At 40.5% G+C, this 24,079-nt stretch overlaps 1 protein-coding gene across 1 annotated transcript in view; it reads left to right on the top strand.

The window, feature by feature from the left end:
* Nucleotides 1-17,141, top strand: part of UXS1 (UDP-glucuronate decarboxylase 1) — a 102,355-nt gene extending 85,214 nt beyond the window's left edge. Inside the window, exons 11-15 of the mRNA XM_034758061.1 lie at nucleotides 3,645-3,688; nucleotides 6,826-6,886; nucleotides 8,453-8,510; nucleotides 13,271-13,374; nucleotides 16,323-17,141. Of these exons, the coding sequence (XP_034613952.1) occupies nucleotides 3,645-3,688; nucleotides 6,826-6,886; nucleotides 8,453-8,510; nucleotides 13,271-13,374; nucleotides 16,323-16,454 (399 nt within the window). The 3' untranslated portion in view covers nucleotides 16,455-17,141. The remainder of the gene's footprint in view (nucleotides 1-3,644; nucleotides 3,689-6,825; nucleotides 6,887-8,452; nucleotides 8,511-13,270; nucleotides 13,375-16,322) is intronic.
* Nucleotides 17,142-24,079: the final 6,938 nt, after the last annotated feature.

Raw genomic sequence — 24,079 nt, 5'->3', positions numbered from 1 at the left:
AGACTATCTGGAGCAAAGAGGGAAGTGAATGGTACTAGGAAATCACTCAAGGGCTTTCTAGGATTTTATTGTTTGAATTAGGTACCTTTTTAAAGTGTGCCACAGGATGTATATGGGACAGTTAGAGTGTAGAGGGTTTTGCTGCACTGGGTAGCAAACCCCAAGATTGAAGTGCATTGTTTATGGACAGTAATAATTTGTGTGTTGTCTGCATGCTAGCAGAGCTCCTGTTTGTTTGGAAAGAAGTGTTGCTCAGGCAATAAATGTGCCTAGTCAGTAAGGAGAAGGGAGCTGAAGTCAATTATTTCAGGGTATCTAACAGTCAGGAAAGATGTGGGGGTGGGGGGCAGCATTCTTTCTCGTATTTTATCACAATATTACTTGTTCCTCTTTTCCCCTCTTCCACTAAAACAAACAAAAATACCAATTTATAATGATAGAGGGATGTGTTGCCCTTCTGAGAAAACCTTCAAAAGTGACTATACTTGCCTACCCTTAGATACGGCAGGGTAGCTAAGTGTCCAAGCACTGCTGCTTCTTTCAGTTCTTCCTACAGTTGTGCTGGGAAAGTGTGGCAGTGTTTTGGGGCTGGGGATAGAAGAAATCTATGTAAAGGCATGTTCCAAAACCAGTTGTTTCTTGGTACGATCCTTCTGATTTTACACGGCTATGGTGAGTCATTCCCATTGTACTGCCCCATGAGCATGCCCACATCTATCACATTGGGTTAAACCTGAGAAAAGTATCACAAAAGACAGCGACCTCCACCCAAAAATTTATTTTACATATGGGTTTTCAAAGGACTTTTGTAAATTGTTTTGAAAGGGCCTTCACTCTCCTATCCACCCCATCCTCTGCTCCTAAAAGCTGCAGCTGGTTAGCTGGGCCTGGCTGCATAGAACAGAATATGTGGGCAAAACAGGGTGGGAGGAGTTCTTATTTCAGGCTGAGAGTTTTGATCCTGGTGGAGTTTTTTGATTGTATCAGAATATACAAACCTAATAGAGCAATGACTTCCCAGCACTTTCTGATTATGCCCTGTGTACTATATGCTTTTTGGGTGATATGCAGGGGGCACAAAGTGTAGCTCTTTCTAGGTAACATTTAGAAGTTTTGAAAGAGCATCAGAGGTCGGATGTTGTTGTGTGTTTTATCTGATCATTCTCCTATTGCTTATACTGTGCCGGTGATATGCCAGCTTGGCATCTGAATACATCACGTAGTAGTTCTGAGCTTTTCGGACTTATCCAGCAGAGCCTTGACTTTTTTATAACTACAAACTGTGAGAAGGTAATCATTGCAGAGACGCACCATTCTCTGACAGCTTTCCTAAAAGGTGTTTATGTGGAATATTTATCTAGATTTAAAACAATTCATAGTTCGGGATATTTCAAAGTGTCATCAAGAAAAGCTTGGAGTAGTACAAGTCCTGTGGGAGCAGAGTTGAAGTCTTGTCTATGTTAAATATTTTTTTTTTAACTCCAATGGCCAATTTATAGTTGAGCTCCTGCTGTCCCAGCTGCACCAGTGGGAGCAACGGAGAAATGTTAAGCAAGTAAGTTAGTGTAGGCACAGCCAAAGTCAAATAATGACTCCCTTTAATTCTTTGGAGTCTGAAAAGTCACTAGGGAAGAGGATGAGGGTACCGGTGATGCTTCAGCATCCTGACTAAGTGGTGGACACTGGTTAACTGGAACATAAGAAATGCAGCTCTCCATTTGAATGAATGGGAGGTCAGATTTTTAAAGTCGTCACAAGTTATTGCTGTTTTTTATATTACAGTGACACTGGAGACCAGATCTTAGGTTGGGCCTCTAATTGTGCTAAGCATTGACATGTCACAAAGACGGCCCCTACCCCAAAAGTGTTCATTATCCAAGTATAAAATGAGACAACAGGTGGATGCAGCAGGCAACATTTCAGTTCAGTGTAACAAGTAGCAATCACTGCACCCATCAGTTACCTAACCGTTGTCGGATGTTTTGCAGCCATCACAGCAGAGGAGCGTTACAAGGAAAAGTTTGAAGGAGGCCTCGTGGTAGACTTCTTAGTTATAATTTGTCAAAGTCTCTAACCATGGATAAAATAATAATAAATAAAAGCTTGACCCAAGGTCACTGTACTACTAGTGCATGAGTATCAAAAAGTAAAATCGATTAGGCATAAGAGTGAGACTGAAGTTTTGTTGAATTGGCCAAGCTCAGTAAAATAAATCAACAGCCAGCAGAAAAACAGTGAAAAGTGAATCAGAAATCAAAAACTTTCACTTAATTTTTTACACCTTTTGGTGTTAAAATTAAAATCTGTTATCAAATTAACAATTTTAAAACATGAGTGTATTCAATTTTTATCCCCAAAAAACCCCAAAAATAAATGGATAAAGGCACTTGTTTAAAAGAGAAGTTCAAATGTGGGAACTAATTCTACAAAATGGGAACATCTCTCTTTATTAGTCCTCATTAGAGTCCCATGCAAACAGTCATCTTGTTTTTATTGTTAAAATATTTATATGAGAAGTTGGGGCGGAGGGGGAGTGAATACAGCCTAATCTCAGACTGCCTTTAACACATGTGGCAATGAAGATCGCTGTATAGGAAACATGCACAAAGTGAGTGTTTCTTCCCCCCCCCCCCTTTTTTTTTTTTTTAATATATATAAAAAACAATTTTAAAACAGAGGCTGGAAAGCTGTGTGGGGCATACTGTCAAGCCACCACTGCACTGTCCCACATTTCTTTCAGAATAAGATATTAAGTAAACTCTATTAGACCTCTAAATGTTTAGGGCTTCATCCAAAGCCCACTGAACTGAAGACTCTCTTTGAGATTAGTGGAGTTTGGGTCAGACCCTTAAAGCAGGCTTAACCTATGACAGATGTTGGCATGTATATCAATTGTGACCCTATTTTCTGAGCAAAACAAATATTCTATCTACTACTTCCAAAAAGCTTTTCTAATTCAGTGTGTGTCCATGTCAAGTGATGTATCCCCATTTTTATCCTTAAACATGCCTAGTTATAGCTTTCAAATATTGTTATTGATTTATACTGGAAATTTCAAAAGTATGCTGATTTATTGCCTTAACTTCACAGCCAACCTGTGTAAAAACTGACTGTGTAAAAACTGTACTATGTTGAAGCCATTGCAATGCCTTAGTTATTTCCACATAACATGAGAGGGTGTTTTGATTTTGGTGGGTTTTTTGTTTTGTTTCCTGAAAAATAGTAGATCTGCTTCAGATTTTCACTGTATAGTCAGTGTAGAGATTCAGACAGCTGAGAGTCATGGTCAGGCCTGGAAGGTGATATTAGCAGCTGCGTTTTCTGTGGAGTAAAGAGGAGGGACACTGATAGGTCCTGGGAAGACCAGAGAGAAGTAGGTTATAATCCTCAAGACAAAAGATAAGCGTTCTACCTATAGACAATGAAAAGAGGCTGAATCTTAGAAAAGTAGTGTATGAAGAATTGCCAAGATTAGGATTTGGCCTGGCACTCATGACGCACAGTCTGGCAGCCAGCTCAGATTGTAACTTGGTTTTGTGTCCCATATTCATGCCTCAAGTGGTCCTGGCAGCCTGCTTATGGGGGTGATGAGACATGCCATATGTTTTCATGTTCTTGTAACTTCGATTTTCATTGTTTTTTAGGTCTATGGGCCTGGAACTCAGACTAGAGCATTCCAGTATGTCAGGTAATGCTTGCTTGTTCTCTCTAACCCTTTTCTACTGAGTCTGATATCTGTCATCGTATCCTAGTAGACTCAGATATTCTACAGACTGGATCAAGCCAGTAAAACGTAAAGCAAAATGGGAAATGTACAAACGATTCTGTTTCTTAGATATGAAGTAGTATTCTAGAACACAAATTGTACTTTCACAGAGAAGTTGAATATATAAATAGTCCCTAGCCAGGTGAGAACTTTAAATTCAGACATAGCTAGTAATTTGTGGTGATCCTCACCAGTGGACGCAAGGGGTTCCATTGTTGTTTTTCTGCTTCATGAAATCTCAAGTTTCATGTCTTTGTATCTGAATACACTGCTGCCACCTTGTGTTGATAGCCTTTGTTAGTAATACAAGGAATTCTGTGGATTCACTGCTCTACAGCCAAAATGCTTCTGAAATAAATGTAGTCAAACTTTACTAATTCTGGGTCACTGAGAACAAAAATGATGCTTAAAATTGTTGATTGGCTCTAGTTTTCAAGATATGCTATTGGGTCAGTATATACGACCCTTGACTTGGGAATGGCGGAGGATAAGTGAGTTATAAAGGGAAGGGATCTCAATTTAAACCAGAAATGACTAAAATACATCTTTGACTGGATCTATGAATAAATCTATGACTGGGTTTGGACAGCACTTGCTTTTTAGGCAAAACAATGAATGATGCAATCTGAAGCTGGTATTGCGTCATACATGATATGAATTGCATCATGTTATTCCTAGAAGTCATGGATGATGCAATCATAACAAAGCTTACATCACTCTGCTGAACAAATTGCCCTATATCAGCTCTAGAAATCATACAGTGTCGTGCTCTCTTATTTGTCAGTGTTTGATTTTGCAAAGGGACACATTTCTGTTTAGCCAAAGTGAGCAGAGATGCCTCGTACTTGTGTGAACAGTGCAGATAACTTCTGCTATGTTTGTGGTGAAGTGACTTTTGCATCACAAAAGCGCAGTATAACCACTATGGTTAAGAAAGCCTATCACTTTTATTTTGGCTGCAAAATTGGAGATCAGGACGAGGTGGGCCCCACACATATGCTGCAACACTTGTGCAACAGATCTTCACCAGTGCTTGAACAGGAAAAGGAAATCTATGCCTTTTGCAGTGCCAATGATTTGGAGAGAGCCAACAGATCATACCAGCAATTGTTACTTCTGCATGGTGCCTCCAGTTGGGAAAGGTGTGTCAAAGAAGAAAAAGTGGACTGTGCATTATCCAAACATTCCATCAGCTATAGGCCCAGTATCCCACGGAGAAGGACTGCCGGTTCCTGATGCACCAGAATCATTCTCACTTCAGTCAGACAAGGAAGAGGATGAAACTTCTGGTCCTGAACCATCAATGTCACAGGACCCACATTTTCTCCCATCCTCCTCCTCTGAACCACACCTCATAACACAAGGTGAACTGAATGACCTTGTCAGGGATTTGGAACTACCCAAGAGTAAGGCAGAGCTGTTGGGCTCCAGACTACAGCAGTGGAATCTCCTGGCAGGTAATGTTAGGGTTTCCATGTTCCGTGATCGTCAAAAGGATCTTTTCCCATTCTTCTTCATGGAAGGTGATCTTGTAGCCTGCAACAACATCGATGGTGTGATGGCAGCCCTCAACATCGTTCACGATCCAGGTGAGTGGAGACTGTTCATTGATTCATCGAAGCCGAGTCTTAAAGCTGTTTTACTGCATAATGGCAATGTTTTGCCATCAATTCCAGTTGGTCATGCAGTCCATATGAAGGAAACAACATGAAACAACTTTTGAGGTGCATAAACTATGACCAACATCAGTGGCAGCTTTGTGGCAATTTGAAGGTTGTTGCTCTCTTGCTTGGTCTGCAGACTGGATACACAAAGTACTGCTGTTTTCTCTGCGAATGGGATAGTCGTGCAAGAGATTCCCACTACATCAAGAAAGATTGGCCACTCCGACAGTCATTGGAGCCTGGGAGGAAAAGTGTTCAGCATCCACCACTTGTTGAATCAAGGAAGATTTTGTTACCACCCTTACACATCAAGTTGGATCTGATGAAGAACTTTGTCAAGGCCATTGACAAAACACAAGCAGCTTTCAAGTACCTCCGTGGAAAATTTCCAAGGTTAAGTGAAGCTAAGATAAAGGAAGGTGTCTTTGTTGGTCCTCAGATTCGTTAACTTCTTCGAGGTGATGCATTTGACCATGCGCTGCGTCGCAAGGAAAAAACGGCATGGAAAGCCTTCCAGTTAATGGCAATAAATTTTCTCAGAAAAAACAAGGCAGACAACTACAGGTTGTTGGTGGAAAACCACCTCAAGGCATACAAAAGCCTTGATTGCAACATGTCACTAAAGATACATTTTTTGCACTCTCATCTAGATTTTTTTCCACCGAACTGCGGAGCAGTGAGCGACGAGCACGGCGAGCGATTTTACCAGGACATTGCAACAATGGAGAAACGCTATCAGGGCAAATGGAGCCCATCAATGCTTGCAGTCTATTGCTGGACAGTGACAAGAGATGCTCCATTTAATGAATACAAGAGACAAGCCAAGAAGCGCCGAGTAGACACTGAATAGGACTAAGCTATGTACATAATAGTTTTTTGCCTTTTGTTTCATAATAAATTTTATTTATATAACCCTTTTGCTGATTTTTAAAGTGTTACATAAACAGGACAGGTGAAATATTATCATGTAAAGCAACCATAAACACATGAAAAGACCTAGGTTTACAATTTATGATTAAAACTCTATCTACACAATATACATAGACATAAAATGTAAAAACTTAAATATCTTAGAAACAGTAGCCAATCAGTTGTTTTAATTGTCATATTTGAATTCAGCACATCAAAATACATAATAAATAGCACATTTTATCTCTGAAGCAGACGACTTCTCAAAAATTGTAGACCAGTGTTACCGGTTGGTATGAAATGTGGACTTCCACTTGAAATCTACAAAATGCATAAAATCCATTTTACTTGCAGGTTTTGATTTCTCCATTCTTCATCTAATTATATTGCTTCAGTGGGGTTCTAGCGATATGGATCTCTTTGAATAAAATATGACTGTTTAAAGAGAAATGGATATTTACTCAGTCCCTGCTTTCCCCTTTGCAGTGATCTTGTGAATGGGTTGGTGGCCTTAATGAACAGCAACGTCAGCAGTCCTGTCAACTTGGTGAGCATACAGTTCTGTTCTGCTACATTTACTTCACAGTAGTCTAGTTTTTGCTTTCTTGCTTGTCATTGGTGTTAACTTTTACAAGAATTAAATGCAGCAAAAATACTTCCCATTATGCACAAAAAACCCTATGTTCACTTTACATATAAGAGATTTGGCGTAGTACTTGCTGGGCTCCTATCTGATCCTTAGATCTGATCACTGTCTGAAGAATCAGAGAATTTTGCAATATGTTTTGAGTTTTAATTGATTTAAGCTTTTTGCTCAATATGCAATACAGCAGAACCCCGTTTATCCAATCTAATTGGGACTGGGGGCAGATTGGATAATCAAAAATCTGGAAAAAACAGAGAAAGGGAAAGTGCAATGCTGCAGCACCATCTAGTGGCCACTGGAGAGATCACTCCCCTCTGGATTTGTGTGTTCTGGTTGTCCAGTTAACACAGAGAGCTGGATAATGGAAAGTCAGATAAACGGGGTTCTACTGTATTAGAAAGGGGGGGCAGGGAGTAAGTTATTTTAAGACACTTCAGAAATGCAGTTGAAGACCACCCTCATTTCTATACATCAAAAGTGCGATCTGAAACCATTGGTGACATACTGTTGTAATTTATTAACCTGCTTCTGCTCCAGAAGCTTCATTTTTTGTTGTTGTTGTGAATGTGCCCCTCCCCCCCCTTTTATGGTAATTGTGCTAAAGTATCATCAGTAATAGAGATTAAATGTGGATGGCTATTTCCAAAGCAATTATAACATATCCGTGGTTTATCTAGTCACAGTTTGAAATTATAATATTTAGAAGCGTATGGCATACTGCTGAAGTCAGCTCTTGAAAAACTGATGGTTTTTCCCTTGGGAGTCTCATGGAAAGCAAAATGTGCATCTCATGAAGCTAAAGCATATGGAAAAAGGGGGACATGCACAATTAAAGAACACCCGAAAACCTTTGAAAACCTATAGTTTCTTTTTTGGATGACTAAATAGACTCAACTTGGGAGCCGGGTTTTCAAAAACGCTCCGTTGCCTTGACTCTGCTGCTATTGAAATGGTAAAACTTCCATTGACTTCATTGGGAGCCAGAGTTAGGCCACCAATGAATGCTTTTCAAAATCCCACCCTCGAAAATGCATTTTGTTATGTGTCTTTGAAGACACATTACCTACCATGTTGTTTAAAAAGATGTGGGGAACCAGAAATTTTTTGTTTATAAGTGGTTCTGGTTACTTTTCAAAGTAGAATTGAGATGTAGTGCCTCTTTGAGGATAATTAACCCTTGGAACAATTTACCAAATTTGGTGGTACATTTTCCATCACTGGCAATTTTTAAATCAAGTTTGGATGTCTCTTCAAAGAGATGCTCTTGTTCAAACAGGAATTCTATTAGGGCAGTTTTCTGGCTTGTTATACAGGAGGTCAGACCCTTCTGGCCTTGTAATCTATGAATTTTAGTTCATTCATGTATTTGGTTACTATCCTCATAGTGACTCCTGGCAAATCACAAAATACGCATTTTTAGAGATGCTTTGTAATTTCTCTTGTAACCTGTATCCACTTCCTTCTTAGGGGAACCCAGAAGAGCACAGTATCCTAGAATTTGCCCAGTTAATTAAAAAACTTGTTGGTAAGTATGACATGTAATTATTGGGTGAAGTTCATAGAGTGCTTATATTATCGGATGATAATTACTTCATTAAAGTATGTATAATACATAAGACTAATTGAATCTGTTTCTTTCCGTTGCTAAACAGCAGTTTTACCAAGGATATTTGTCTACTGATTCTGTAATTAAATATTAGATTAAGAATTTAGAATTTAGTTCAGATTTTCAATTATACATAAAATACTGTATGAAGAAAAGAATGAATATTTATTTCGTATGTGGTAGTTTGTCATGTACTGGTACAATTCATGCCCATTCTGAGAGGGACTACCAGGTAGTTCTGAATATTGCTCCCCATTCTGGTCTGACCCCAGGTAGACTTCTCTGTGCATGGGTTTTCTTCTTTTAAGAACGAAAAGAAAATGTAAGATGATCCCTGGCAGGTGTACTACACAAATTCTGGCAGCAATAGGAAGGAGAGATGCTATGACTATTTTAGATAAAAGTTCAGTACAAGACACCAACTCCTGCCGTAAATGCAGTCATTGAAAAAGTCTAAACTGAGCTGAATGTGAATGAAATATATCATCTCCGGAACTAAAACACAAATACTGTTTGGGTAGATTCGTCCAGGAATCCTCCTCACATTCCACGAGTTTCTCTCTATACCACCATCAAAAGTCTCGTGCTGTGATGACAGTTTTTCTTCCCCTATACCGACCTGGAAACTGGAGGCTAGAAGTGATTCATTCCAGCGCCCATCAGACTCTCCCTTTCACTTGGTTGGAGGGGATGCTGGAGATTATTTGGCAGTCCCTACCTCTCGCCCTGTGTTCCTGCTGTTGTGTGTGCTGCCTTTACAGCATTATTGAATCCTGAATTTAGGCTGCTAGGTAAGACAATGCTTCCAGTTCCACAAACAGGGCCAGTTAGGCAGAACTGCAGGGTCTCAATGCGTGGATGAGATGATGGTGTAGGGAGGCAGGGTTTAGATTTTTTAGGAACTAGGAAACCTTTTGGGAAAGGGGGAGCCTATACAGAAAGGGTGGGCTCCACCTAAACCAAAATGAAACCAGATTGCTGGCACTTAACATTAAAAAGGTCGTAGAGCAGTTTTTAAACTAAGGGCTGGGGGAAAGCTGACAGGTGCGGAGGAGCACGTGGTTCAGACAAAGAGATCCCTTATAGGAGGATCTACTAATGGAGATTCTCTATGCTCTAGTAAGCAGGAGCATATGGAAGATGGTAAAATACAAGTAGGATCTGACGAGAAACAGTCAAATGAAAAAGTCTCATTCAATTACATCATGTAATGAGACACAGCTAAAAAGTGGCAAGTTTTTAAAGTGCTTGTATACCAATGCTAGAAATCTAAATAATAAGATGGGTGAACTAGAGTGCCTCGTATTAAATGAGGATATTGATTCAAGAGGCATCACAGAAAGTTGGTGGAATGAGGATAATCAATGGGACACAGTGATACCAGGGTGCAAAATATATCTGAAGGACAGAACAGGTTGTGCTGTTGGGGGAATAGCACTATATGTGAAAGAAAGTGTAGAATCAAGTGAAGTAAAAATCTTAAATGAACCAAACTGTACCATAGAATTCCATGCTCGAATACTAAAAATATAGCAGTAGGGATATATTACTGACCACCTGACCAGGATGGTGATAGTGACTATGAAATGCTCAGGGAGACTAGAGGGGCTATTAAAATTAAAAAACTTAATAATAATGGGGGGTTTCAACTATCCCCACAATGACTCATGTCAGCTCAGGACGGGATGCAGAGAGAGTTTCTTGACACCTTAAATGACTGCTTCTTGGAGCAGCTCGTCCTGGAACCCACAAGAGGAGAGGGAATTCTTGATTTATTTCCTAAATGAAGCACAGGATCGGGTCCAAGAGGTGAATATAGCTGGACTGCTTGGTAATAGTGACCATAATATAATTAAATTTAACATCCCTGTGGCAGGGAAAACACCACAGCGGCCCAACAGTTTAGCATTTAATTTCAAAAAGGGGAACTACACAAAAATGAGGATATTAGTTAAACAGAAATTAAAAGGTACAGCACCAAAGTAAAATCCCTGCAAGCTGCATGGAAACTTTTTAAAGACTCAACTTAAATGTATACCCCAAATTAAAAAACATAGTAAGAGAACCAAAGAAGTGCTACTGTGGCTAAACAAAGAAGTAAGCCAAGCAGTGATAGGCAAAAAGGCATCCTTTAAAAAGTGGAAGTTAAATCTTAGTGAGGAAAATAGAAAGGAGCATAAACTCTGGCAAATGAAGTGTAAAAATATAATTAGGAAGGCCAAAAAAGAATTTGAAGAACAGCTATTACTCAAAGTAATAGCAAAAAAAAAAATTAAGTACGTGAGAAGCAGGAAACCTGCTAAACAACTAGTGAGGCCACTGGATGATCAACTGCTAAAGGAGCACTCAAGGACGATAAGGCCGTTGCGGAGAAATTAAATGAATTCTTTGCATCAGTCTTCACGGTTGAGGATGTGAGGGAGATTCCCAAACCTGAGCCATTCTTTTTGGGTGTACCAAATGACTGGAGGATAGCTAATGTGACTCCAATTTTTAAAAAGGGCTCCAGAGGTGACCCCAGCAATTACAGGCTGGTAAGCCTGATTTCAGTATTGGGCAAATTGGTTGAAACTATACTAAAGAACAAAATTGTCAGACACACAGATTTGTTGGAAGAGTCAACATGGTTTTTGTAAAGGGAAATCATGCCTCACCAAACTACTAGAATTCTTTAAGGGGGTCAACACGTATGTGGACAAGGGGGATCCAGTGTATTTAGGTTTCAGAAAGCCTTTGACATGGTCCCTCACCAAAGGCTCTTAAACAAAGTAAGCTGTCATGGGATAAGAGGGAAGGTCCTCTCATGGATTGGTAACTGGTTAAAAGATAGGAAACAAAGGGTAGGAATTAAATGGTCAGTTTTCAGAATGGAAAGAGGTAAATAGTGGTGTCCCCCAGGGGTCTGTACTGGGCCAATCCTATTCAACATATTCATAAATGATCTGGAAAAGGGGGTAAACAGTGAGGTGGCAAAATGTGCAGATAATACAAAACTACTCAAGATAGTTAAGTCCCAGGCAGACTGCAAAGAGCTACAAAAGGATTTCTCAAAACTGGGTGACTGGGCAACAAAATGGCAGATGAAATCCAATGTTGATAGAGCAACAAAGAGTCCTGTGGCACCTTATAGACTCTCAGACATTGGAGCATAAGCTTTCGTGGGTGAATGCCCACTTTGTCAGATGCAAGTGGGTATTCACCCACGAAAGCTTCTGCTCCAATACATCTGTTAGTCTATAAGGTGCCACAGGACTCTGTTGCTTTTTACAGATCCAGACTAACACGGCTACCCTTCTGAATGTTGATAAGTGCAAAGAAATGCACATGGGAAAATATAATCCCAACTATACATATAAAATGATGGGGTCTAAATTAGCTGATACCACTCAAGAAAGAGATCTTGGATTCATTATGGATAGTTCTCTGAAAACATCCATTCAGTGTGCAGTGGCAGTCAAAAAAGCGAACAGAATGTTGGGAATCATTAAGAAAGGGATAGATAATAAGACAGAAAATATCATATTGCCTCTAAACCCATGGTACGCCCACATCTTGAATACTGTGTGGTCGCCACATCTCAAAGATATATTGGAATTGGAAAAGGTTCAGAAAAGGGCAACAAATTATTAGGGTTCTGGAACAGACAGATTAATAAAACTGGGACTTTTCAGCTTGGAAAAGAGATGACTAAGGGGGGATATGATTGAGGTAAATAAAATCATGACTGGTGTGGAGAAAGTAAATAAGAAAGTGTTATTTACTCCTTATTACACAAAAACTAGGGGTCACCAAGTGAAATTAATAGGCAGCGGGTTTAAAACAATCAAAAGGAAGTACTTTTTCACACAGCACACAGTCAACCTGTGGAACTCCTTGCCAGAGGATGTTGTGAAGGCCAAGACTATAACAGGTTCAAAAAGAACTCGATAAATTCATGGAGGATAGGTCCATCAATGGCTATTAGCCAGGATGGTCAGGGATGGTGTCCCTAGCCTCTTGTTTGCCAGAAGCTGGGAATGGGCGACAGGATGGATCACTTGATGATTACCTGTCCTATTCATTCCCTCTGGAGCACCTGGCATTGGCCACTGTCAGAAGACAGGATACTGGGCTAGATGGACCTTTGGTCTGTTCTAGTATGGCCGTTTTTATATTCTTAATTGTCTGTGATTTTGCTCAGCCCCTTAACGCTCCAGTCTTGGACATAGCTTGTTTGTGTGATAGAACACTATGGTGCCACTAGACAGGTAGACAATCCCTCCATTTGCTGCTCACTAACTAACTAGCTCTGTTTTGCTCTGACTACAAATTTTTAAATTCAAATAAACATTTGTATACAATAATGCAGAATGTTTTGGGCTTGCATAGTAAGTTCTCAATGTGCTACCATGAAGGGATCTGAATACAAGACTCGTGCATGGTTCTTCACTCCGCAGACAGTAGAAATGAATAGTATTGGGGAGGAGGAAGTGTTTCTGAGTCACTTTGCAGTGCCTCTCCTGAATGGTTCATCCCACCTTTGCTGGAAGGACCGTCATGTCAGTGTAAGACATTTTGGAGGGGAAAATTGGGAATAATCTAAATAAGCTTGAGAGGGACGACATACCACCACTGGGGAAATGTGTAAGTTGAAAGCATAGCAAACAAAGGATAATCAAATGCAATATTTTATTCAACAGGTAGTGGCAGTGAAATCCAGTTTCTCTCAGAAGCTCAAGATGACCCCCAGAAAAGAAGGCCTGACATCAAGAAAGCCAAGTTATTGCTTGGTTGGGAACCTGTGGTATGTAAAGCTAGATTAATAGTGTCGTGTGTAAACCTGTGGTTTTTCCTGATGATTGTCTTGCCTTTATAAAAGAAGATATCCTGCAGTTATTAGAGCATCTTAAAGAACTGGGGGAAGTGGAGGAAAGAATTCCAAGGGCAATTATTGTAAAGGTTATAAAGTGCCTTGAGTCTTACATGGACACTCAATAAATGTGTGCTGGGGAAAGTTCTACGACCTGAGTTGTGCAGGAGGTCAGACTAGATGATTACAGGTCCCTGGCCTTAAAATCTATCAACCTATGAAATACGTGACAAAGCATTGTAATAATGAATTACCCCTCCACTTATCCTGTTAAAGAGAAATTAGCTTTTATTATGTGGATGTTGTTCAATACAAAATGAAATAGAACATTTAAGGGTTGAGGTTTTTAAGATCCTTTTAAAGATATGCAAATGTTACTGCGCTTATCAGGTTTAATCTAGTCACCTTGGAGGATTGTGAGGAATAGCAGAAGAACCCAATAAAAACTAGGTAGTTGGACAAAGCGGTAGTATACAAACAATGGGATTTTGAGAACCCGCTCAGGTTGGCCTACCTCTGCTCCCATTGAAGTTAATGGGAGTTTTATCATTGACTTCAGTGAGAACAGATTTAAACCTTTTGAAATTCCACCCTGAATTTGCCATAGACAAAAATAATTTAATACATATTTGATGAATTAATTAAGCTATTTGTTCACTGTGGTTCAGAATTAGTTGTATATGCTCTTTGGTAAAGGTGGGGGAGATCTGGGATTTATTGTAGGCAGCAGTGAAATTTGCTTAAGATACAGTCACTGTCCAAAAAAGCTTTTAAATACTTGTGCTGCGTTAAGAGGCTGGGAATAATACAATAATACAATAATAGTATTGTAATAGACCTCTACCCCGATATAACGCCGTCCTCGGGAGCCAAAAAATCTTACCGCGTTATAGGTGAAACCACGTTATATCAGACTTGCTTTGATCCGCCGGAATGCGCAGCCCTGCTCCCCCGGAGCGCTGCTTTACCGCGTTATATTCGAATTCGTGTTATATCGGGTCACATTATATCGGGGTAGAGGTGTACCATTGTATCACTCAGTGATGTGTACTCTTTCCTGAATACCTCCTTCTGCACACGCCGACTCATCGCTCTTTCTTAAGAAAGGCCTCCCAAGCCAGCATTACACCATCTTTTCTCCCTACGTTACCTTGAGGCTAGCTGGCCACACTGCACAGGGCCACTCAAATGGCCAGGACAAGTGTTACAACCTGGCCTTGAATCTTAAGCCTTGATTTCACTAGAGAACTTTGCTGGAAAACTGTTTTAAAAACAACAGTGCTGCTAGAAAACAGATACTGGTTCTAGGGTAGGTGCACCATTAATGGCTACAAACCCTTCAACCTTTCATGACCCAGCCCCCTTCCCTCCTGCCTGACTGGAATCCCAATAAATCCCTGGAAATTAGCCAATACTCAGGTGATACCAGCATAAAGATTTGCTGTTTTCTGAAGAATTAAGGTCTGCAAAGTGAAGTACATCTGTGGTTGATAATGATCCTAATGATGAAACACCCAGATCTTCCTGACTACATTTCACTCACACACCTGCCATTGAGCACCGCTGAAAGCAAGAGCTTGATTATTACAAAGAGAACCCTTCCCCCATCTAAAACTGGGGGAAAGGGCTTAGTTTAGGCCTACTTCCCCTCTCCATCCGTGTGAAATGATTCAATGTGGGGCATGAGCAGGTCAAAATTCTGTCTTAAAAAAACAACAACAACAACAAAACTGTTGTTGTAAGGAGATTCCTCTTCCCCTGTGTGCCTGGGGCATTCAGAACCTAATTTGTTTTTAAAAAGTGGCACAGTGGCAGTAGATCATGTTCTATCAACTTTAACAGGATATAGACATTTGTACTCTTATCCAGTGGTGAATGAGGATTGGTAGTGAATCGGAGAAGTGCACTGGTAGTTAATGTATGCATTTCTATAGTGCTATCACTGTATCAATTCATGCTGGTGACATAAGAACAGAGACTACTATACTTGGAAAAGGAATTAAATATTTCTGTTGTGTGCCCATGAGTATAAAATACACTGTTTAAAACTAGAAACCGAATAGAAAAATATTATTCCTCTTAACTACGCACAAATTATTAGAATCTAATTAACTCTTTTAGAGAGCTCAAGGTGATCAGTTCCTAATGGGTTACTGTCAGTTTTGCCTAGTGGTTGATATCCCCATTGCTATTTCTTAGTGGACCAATTTAAAGAAGTATTCTACTTTAAACTTAGTTAGGCCTCACCATTTACACAGATTATCTAGAGGATGTTCTCTTAATATAATTCAAAACAAGCCAGAAAACATTCTTTTTCCTCTTTTGTTCCTTACAAACACATTAAGGAATTCTCCAAGTTTATATTTGGATATAAACTGGGTTAAATGTTACTGCCTGGTACTAAATGTGGTATTTCCAGACTGAGTTGGCGGTTTCTAATTTAGTAAATGATAGCTAGATATTACAGTGATGGGTGCATCAGAAATGCATAGACAGACTGTAACCAGTGGGTGGGGGCTCTGTTTTTATTAGGGACAAAGAGTCCTGTGGCACCTTATAGACCAACAGAAGTATTGGAGCATAAGCTTTCGTGGGCGAATACCCACTTCGTCAGACATGCATCTGACGAAGTGGGTATTCATCCATAAAAGCTTATGCTCCAATACTTCTGTTAGTCTATAATGTGCCACGGGACTCTTCATCACTTTTTACAGATCCAGACTAACACGGCTACCCCTCTGATACTTGTGTTTTTATTGATAAAGAAGTAAAGGATTTCAAAGCAGCGTTTTCATAACTTAGAAGATAGCCACAATAATGCACTATTATGAGAGTAGCCAGAATCTTAGGCTGATGTGACTATCTCTTCTTTCTTTAAACAGGTCCCCTTGGAAGAAGGTTTAAATAAAGCAATTCACTACTTTCGTAAAGAACTCGAATATCAGGCAAACAATCAATATATCCCCAAACCGAAACCTGCAAGGATAAAAAAAGGAAGAACAAGACATAACTGAAAACTGTTGCGTTGGACAGGAGATTCCCTACTTTACATTTGACAGGATGTAATTTTTTTCTTTTTTTAAAAAGAGACTTTACAGGTATCATGAAGAACAAACTGGAATTTCATTCTGAAGCTTGCTTTAAAGAAGTGGATGTGCCTAAAAATTAAAAAAAAAAAAACTGCAACTCTTGCCTTGCACTTTTTAAATCTGTCTTTTTATGTAAAATAGAGTAGAAAAATCTTTGAGTATCTTCAAGTTTTATATCTTGCTGTGAGATCATTTGTTGTGACTGTCTTTGACAGTTTTATTTACTGGTTTCTTTGTGAAGCTGAAGATGAATATAAACGGGATGGGATATGCCAATTTATTTATAAAATGGGTACTATAAATGAGACATTATACTATGCATAAGAGAAAAAGCTAGCAGTATTGTCAGGTGAGTGAAACACTGGCATTTAGTATATAGGGGTATAAAAGAATTCTGTATGAGAGCTTTATGTATTCTTTAAATCAGAGTTTTTTCAGAGGTTTAGTTTTAGTTGCACACTTGAATTTGGACTATTTTCATTGATTATCATGGATAAGGATATTTTAAATCGCTACTGTGTTGTGCGTACTCTGGGGGGGAAAAAGTTAATGTATTATTGGTTACCAGTGGTTGAATATGCTATTTTAATAAAATATGGAAAGTTCTACTTACAGGTTTCAGTTTTTCAATTAAAATAGTTCTCTAGTTTGTGTTTTATCTGTACATATCGCAAATGTTAATTTTTAAAAAATCCATAATAGTTATAAAAACAAGTCATCCTGTTTGAAGGCCAATAATGATATATTTTTCACTTTTCAAATAATCACATTTCTTTTTTAAATGATTCTTGGGGAAAGGCTCTAAGATGTTCATGTATTTAAAATAATAAAAAAAAAACCACCCTCAGGTTATTATAATTAAGGCTTATGTCATTGTTTGCATTAGACCCAGATTGTCACAATGCAAAAGTGTAAGATGCCTTTAAAACATAAAATGGAACTTTAGCGTCCCCAACATGAGGGAAATCATGTATTTTATTTAGAAACAAAACTTTCTAAGTCCATTTTGAAAATGGGACTTAGCCGTCTAAATCCCCTGGACTTTGCCACACTGAGCAGAGGAATGCCCGAAAACCTTTAAAAATCAGGGCTCTGTTCTGGCCCCCAAAAGCTGACATTCTATCGGCACTGTAAACCAACAAGCATGCTTCTTGATGGTGTAGAAAAAAGAAGAAATAATGATAAAAGTCCACTTTCAAGAATGGCCACAGAATATCTCAATGGTTTGCTATTAAAGATGTTAGGTTTGCTCACTACCTAGTCTGTCTTCATAAGGGGATGAGAATTGGAGGAGGTCTGGCTTGTGCTTTTGTATCTCAGTGGTTTGTGTGTGTTGTCCTGAGTGCTTGATCTGCAGAGATTAGTGTGTTACAGCTCTCAGCTTCAGCGCCACGCTCTCTAGCTCAAGCTGTAAACTGTTGCTTTTAGCTCTGGGGGTCCCTGGGTTCAATCTCCTGTCTCTGCCAAAATGATATCCTTCACACTTGCTCAGAAACAAAATCTGAGATTGTAGCAGTAGAATAGATTTGAACACAGTTAGTAGCTTTGTGATGGTTAATGGTAGTTTCAAATCAGCATTATAGTGCTGATGGTTAATACTGAAATTCAGGTATAATTTCAGGCTGTTTACTCAGGACTTGACAGAGTTGGCGCCTGTGAGATAGAGGACATGGGGCTGCCTGTGATCCCCCTATACTTACGTGACGTTACACACATCCTCAGTAGGTGAAATGGGGCGAGCTGTCCAAGAGAAGCCTGAGCTAGCTGCTGCTGCCACCCCAAAGAGTCTAGTGGAAGGCAGATGCCAGACCTAATAAGATGGAGGCTGGGAAATCTAGAGATTTTAGGTAAATGAAGGCATGCCCTACTTTGCATGTCTCAGTATAGATAACCTCATGCTGTGTTGTTTGCTGAAGTTCTTTGTTTTCTACTCCTACTCCCAGCTCTCACTGCAGCGTCAGGTGCACCAAGCAGAGGCATGCCATAAAGCTCACTGTTGCCAGACTTGAGGTGCCTTTAAGTCCTAAGTGAAACTGAAACCTCCAGACTGAAATAAAATGGTGGGTTATTTTCAAGTATCATTCGCTGACAGTCTGAGATTTCTGGTGTCAGACTCCCATAGCCACTAAGGAAGGGAGTGAGGAGCCCAGACACCACAGTGAGGGTGAGAAATGAGCACGCCCTTGCCAAACCAAGAAAAATTTCGTGTTGCTTTTCCCACAGGCTCCAGGCAGAAGGAGCCCTGCTGTTCCTGCTTCCTTCCAGGAGAGAATCTTTGCAGGGTTATTTCAAATCCACCTGCTCAGCTCTCCAATAACTAGGATCGGAGGGGCTGTCCCAAGGCCTTGTTCTGCCATTGCTGTGTGCCCTGCTCCTCTTTTCCTCACAGCTGTGGCTCCCATTTTGAAACCCCTGCAGCACACACGGCGTGTGAGCCATGCTGTCCCAACACTCACCAGAGGGGTTAGTGAGAACTCTCATGATTTTTATTGTGAATGTGATATTTGGGTTTTTTAAGGGTTCTCACAGCTTTCTGATTTCTGCCTTCTTGAACCATTTTGCCGTTATCTAAAATGGCTGCCATCTCCCAACACTGTTAATGGGACCAAGTCACAGGCTACCTTCAACAAGATGGCAACCATTGCCCTAGAGGCTTTGCTAGTGGAAGTGAGGCTTCCCCCAGCAAAGATGGCTGTTTTTTCACACTATTTGCAATGGGGCTGAAGCCAGGCTGCTCTCAGGAAAAATGATGGTCCTTTAATCATCACATGAGGACCTGGCTGGGTACAGGGGAATGTGATGATGCAGGGCATGAATTTGGGAAGGGGCAGCAGAAAAGGATGGGTGTTTGGAAACAGGACAATAAATTCAGACCGGTCACGTGTCATTCTTAGATACCTGGTAAAATATCATGCATTTTCAGAAAGAGACTCCTGCACAAAATACACCCTGCAATCTAGGGGAAGGTGCACTGAGATCTAAGCCAACAGCCCATGACTTCTAAACCCAGCTCTTCCAATGACTGCTATGAAAATGTGTGTGCTTCACAACTGTTCTTAACCAAAACGTTCATGCACCCTACCAGAGGGAAAGTGTAACGATGTACAGCTAAGATAACAGAGAGGCTGGATATGGTCACTGCAGGCACGATCAGAAATAGAACTCTGTAGTGGCTAGATCACACAGAGATTTGAGATCTGCACCTAGCTCAGATGGGAAAGGTCCATGCTTTTAGAGCCAGAGATCTGAGTACATTCCCTGTTAATACTTTACATCTATGGACCAAATGTTCCTCAGGGAGGATAATATGCTTTTCTCCACCAGCAGCTACTATAGCAAAAAAGGAAGAGCTCTGTGCTGCATCTCCATGTTGTAGATCAAACATAATTCATGCATGACCCATGGCGGGGGAGGGATTAGTGTGAGGAACCTGGGATAATTTAAATATACTTGTGAAATATAGTTGTACAATGTATTAATATTTGTTGCATTTTGGTTAGTGGGAACTGTCCCTTTAAGAATAGGCTGCAGCATTTAGGATAAGGTTTGTTTGAACATGACTGAGTAGGGTGGAAGAGAGGATGCTTGTGTGTGTGCAGAGTAGAAGGTCCTTTCACAGTGAGTTCCAAAAAAGTTGGAACTTTATTAAATAAACACATCTTTGCAGAAAACAGGCTTCACTCATGAAGGTGTAAATATGAGCAATTACTAGGAGACTTTGTGTCTCCATTTCAGTTTTCACATCTTAAAAACACCAGCACACTTCGCTCTAATTGGCAGACTCAGCAAGGAAACCAAAACTGGCATTGGACCCAGATACTAAACTACCCCTGTTATCTCTACAGAAAGTGTGTGGGATCTCTTCTCCTTCCCAGAAGTACTGGCTGGGCAGGGTGGGGGGAGCCTTACCTCCTACTGTGTGTGCTGTAGATAAACAGGAATTCATTCACCAAGGCTGCATGAGCATTTCATTAACACAGTTAAAAAAAAATAAAAAAATGTAAAGCTGAATTTTGAATCCAAAATGATTGCACACAAATTGGGAGTGGAACAATTCCTCCCAAAGGTGAACAGATAGAAGAGAGGTGATAAATGTGATGGACTTAAAATCATGGTCCCGGTTTATGCTGCTGGCTCCGCTCCCACCCCCAGCCTCAGCCCCCTTAGCCCTGTCTGCATCCCCCGCCCTCCCGGAGCCACCGTCCTGCTCCTGGCCCCAGCGCTGGACTGGGGTAAGGGGGGCGCAGCACCCCCATTCTAAAGTGTTCCAGAGCCACTGCACCTATGTGGGAAGATTGCAAAGGTATAAGTGAGTTAGTGCAGGACCGCACATATTTTTCAACCTCAGCGAGACCAGAGAGGCTAGGACTGTTGAAGGGAAGGTCGTGTCTAACTCCCCATTTGCTGGAGTCTCTTTCCCTGGAAATTCACACTGCTACTCAAGAGCCCATGAGAAAAGTGTCTGAAATTGGGACTCTCCTGGGGAAAAGGGAAAGGTTTACTGGGTCTGAGAAGGGTGCCTAGCCTGGAGGAGGGGAGCATGAGCCCAGGCACAATGGTTTGAGCTGGCAGTTGCTGCTGCTCAGGAGTCCCCTTGGCCTGGGCCACTGGGACCTGTGAGTGCAGGGGGCTCTCGGTAACATCTTCCTGCACCTTGGTGGCCCAGAGAGCCACAGAGAGGAAAGGAAGCTGTGCAGCGTGAGCCGGCCCGGGTGTGTGTGAAGAGGAGGTTGGGAATAGAGCTGGGGAAATAATTGATTTTTTTTTCTCTCTCTCTCTTCAGTTCAGTGGCAAAACAGAAACATCTGAAACACGTTTTGTGCTGGGTCACCCTGAAATGACAATTTGGTGTTTGGTTCTTGCCAAAACAACAACAACAATGTTTTTAGTTGGTGCTGGGATTTTAAAAAAAAATCTTTTAAAGCTAATTCTAGCTAAATTCAAAACAAAAATGTTTCGTTCTGTTTTTTGTTTTTGTTTGTTTTCATTCTCCTCTACCCTCACCACTCTTTTCTTTTGGCTGAAATGTCTCGTCCTGAATTTGCAAACAGTTTCAGTTGACCCAAAATTGCATTTTTTAAAAAAAAATAATGTTGCCCAGCTATAGTTGGGAGCCTGCCTTTGTGTGTGAGGGAGAAGTGGACAGGCAGTTGTTGAAAATGTTTCTCTGTACATGAGGCAGGGGATGTATTTAACAGTCACTATAGGAATGTTCATTATTAGCGGTGTCCTTCGAAAAAGTGAGATCCCGTAGGCATATTGTACACTTTCTCAGAAAATTGGTAGGACCACCGCTTGGTCTGAATTACTGATTCAGCAGGCAGGAATGTGACCTTGTCAGGTCTTGAAACATTAAAAGCTGGCTCACAGCCAAACTGTTCATATTCTTTGGGAGCTCTCACTGCGCACTGACCGCTTTTCCATTTTGTAAGGGTAGCTGTGTGATTTCAACGGCCACAATGGCCAGGCAAGTTATTCTCTAGAACACTTAAGGAACTGCCTGAAGAGCTCTCTGAGCCTTTAGCAATTATCTTTGCGAACTCATGGAGGATGGGAGCGATCCCAGAGGACTGGCAAAGGGAAAACATAGTACCTATTTGTCAAAAGGGGAACAAGTACAACTCAGGGAATTATAGGCCAGTCAGCTTAACTCTGCTGCTTAGAAAGATAATGGAGCAAAGCAACTAGAAGAAAAGAAGGCGATAAAGAGCAGTCAACATGGATTTGTCAAGAACAAATTATGTCAAATCAATCTAACATCCTTTGACAGGGTAACAAGCCTTGTGGGGAAGCAGAAGTTGTGATATATCTTAGTAAGGCAGTTGATACTGCCTCATGTGACCTCCTGATAAGGAAACTAGTGAAATATAGCCTAGATGAACCTACTAGGAAATGGGTGTACAACTGGTTGGAAAAGCTGGAGAGTAATCATCAATGGTTCACAATCAAGCTGGAAGGGTATATGAAGTATCCACTGGCAGGAATTTGTCCTGGGTCTGGTTCTATTCAATATCTTCATAAATGATTTAGATAATAGCATAGCAAATACATACATAAAGTTTGCACACTATACCAAGATGGGAGGAGTTGCAAGCGCTTTGGAGGACAGGATTTCAAGAAGGGCAACAAAAAGGATTGGGGTCTAGAACAGCTTCCTTATGAGGAGAGATTAAAGACTGGACTTTTCAGCTTGGCAAAGAGACAAGTAAGGGGCGATATCATAGAGATCTATAAAAATCGTGACTGGTGTGGAGAAAGTGAATACGGAAATGTTATTTACTCCTTCATATAATACATGAACCAGGAGTCACCCAATGAAATTAATAGGAAGCAGGTTTAAAACAACAGGAAATACTTCTTCACACAATGCCCAGTCAACCTGTAGAACTTGTTGCCAGGGATGTTGTGAAGGCCAAACCCATAACAGGGTTCAAAAAAGAACTAGAGAAGTTCATAGGTCCATCAATGGATATTAGCCAAAACAGGGATGGAACACCCTGCTCCAAATATCGCTAGCCTCTGTTGTCAGAAGCTTGAGTGGACAACAGAGGTAATGAATAGAACACTCGATGATTGAGTGTTCTATTCATTACCTCTGAAGCACCTGGCATTGGCCACTGTCAGAAGACAGGATACGGGGCTAGATGGGCCATTGGTCTGGCCCAGTATGGCTGTTTTATTTTCTTATGTAGGGTGATTGATAGTGTTCTCCTTAACTGCTGAGGACAGCACAAGTAGTAATGGACTTAAATTGTAGCAAGGGAGATTTACGTTAAACATTATGAAAAACTTCCTAACTATTAAGTTAGCTAAGCGCTGGAACAAATTACCTAGGAAAGTTGTGGAAGCTCCATCACTAGAGGTTTTTAAGAACAGGTTAGCCAAACACCTGTCAAGGCTGAGCTAGGTACTTAGTGTGATGTTGCACTCCATATGTTTTATGGAAATATGTTTATAAGTGTGAATATGATGTAACTAAAATATGCTTCATGCAAAAAGTCTCTTGTAAGGTATCAATACAAAGTTTATGATCTACTGAGTGTGGTCATCCTATTTGTTTGCATGTATTATTTCTATGTCTGGAGTTAGGAGAATAAAATATAAACTTGTATTACTGATGTAAACATGTTAAGTGGAAGCCATTAAGGGTGCTTCAGAATCAATGAACTGTGAATGGGTTTGTTTACCTGCAAGCCTTCCTATGTACAGGTCTTCCAGCTACTAGGTAATGAAGAAGGAGGTCTTACAGTGACATGTGATCATGTCATCTGAAAAGGAATCCATCTTAAACCTGGTGCTTTTCCATTTAAAAGGAAGGGTAGGAACCTAGAGAGAGACAAAGGATTCCCGCCTTGTGCCAAAGATATAAAAGAGGGTGGAACAGAACAAAGGGGGCTGTCAGTCATGAGAAATCCCCTAGTTACCACCTGAGCTGGAACTAACAAGAACTGTACCAGGGGAAAGGATTGGGCCCAGACTAGAAGGAAGTCTAGTCTGTGAAAGAAGCTTATTGGAACATCTCTAAGGGTGAGATTTTACCTGTATTCAGT

This window comes from Trachemys scripta, chromosome 1, assembly GCF_013100865.1.
Source record: "Trachemys scripta elegans isolate TJP31775 chromosome 1, CAS_Tse_1.0, whole genome shotgun sequence".
Taxonomy (NCBI): Eukaryota; Metazoa; Chordata; order Testudines; family Emydidae; genus Trachemys; species Trachemys scripta.
The sequence above is the reverse complement of the archived record's forward strand: the minus strand, read 5'-3'. Positions and strand labels throughout refer to the sequence as shown.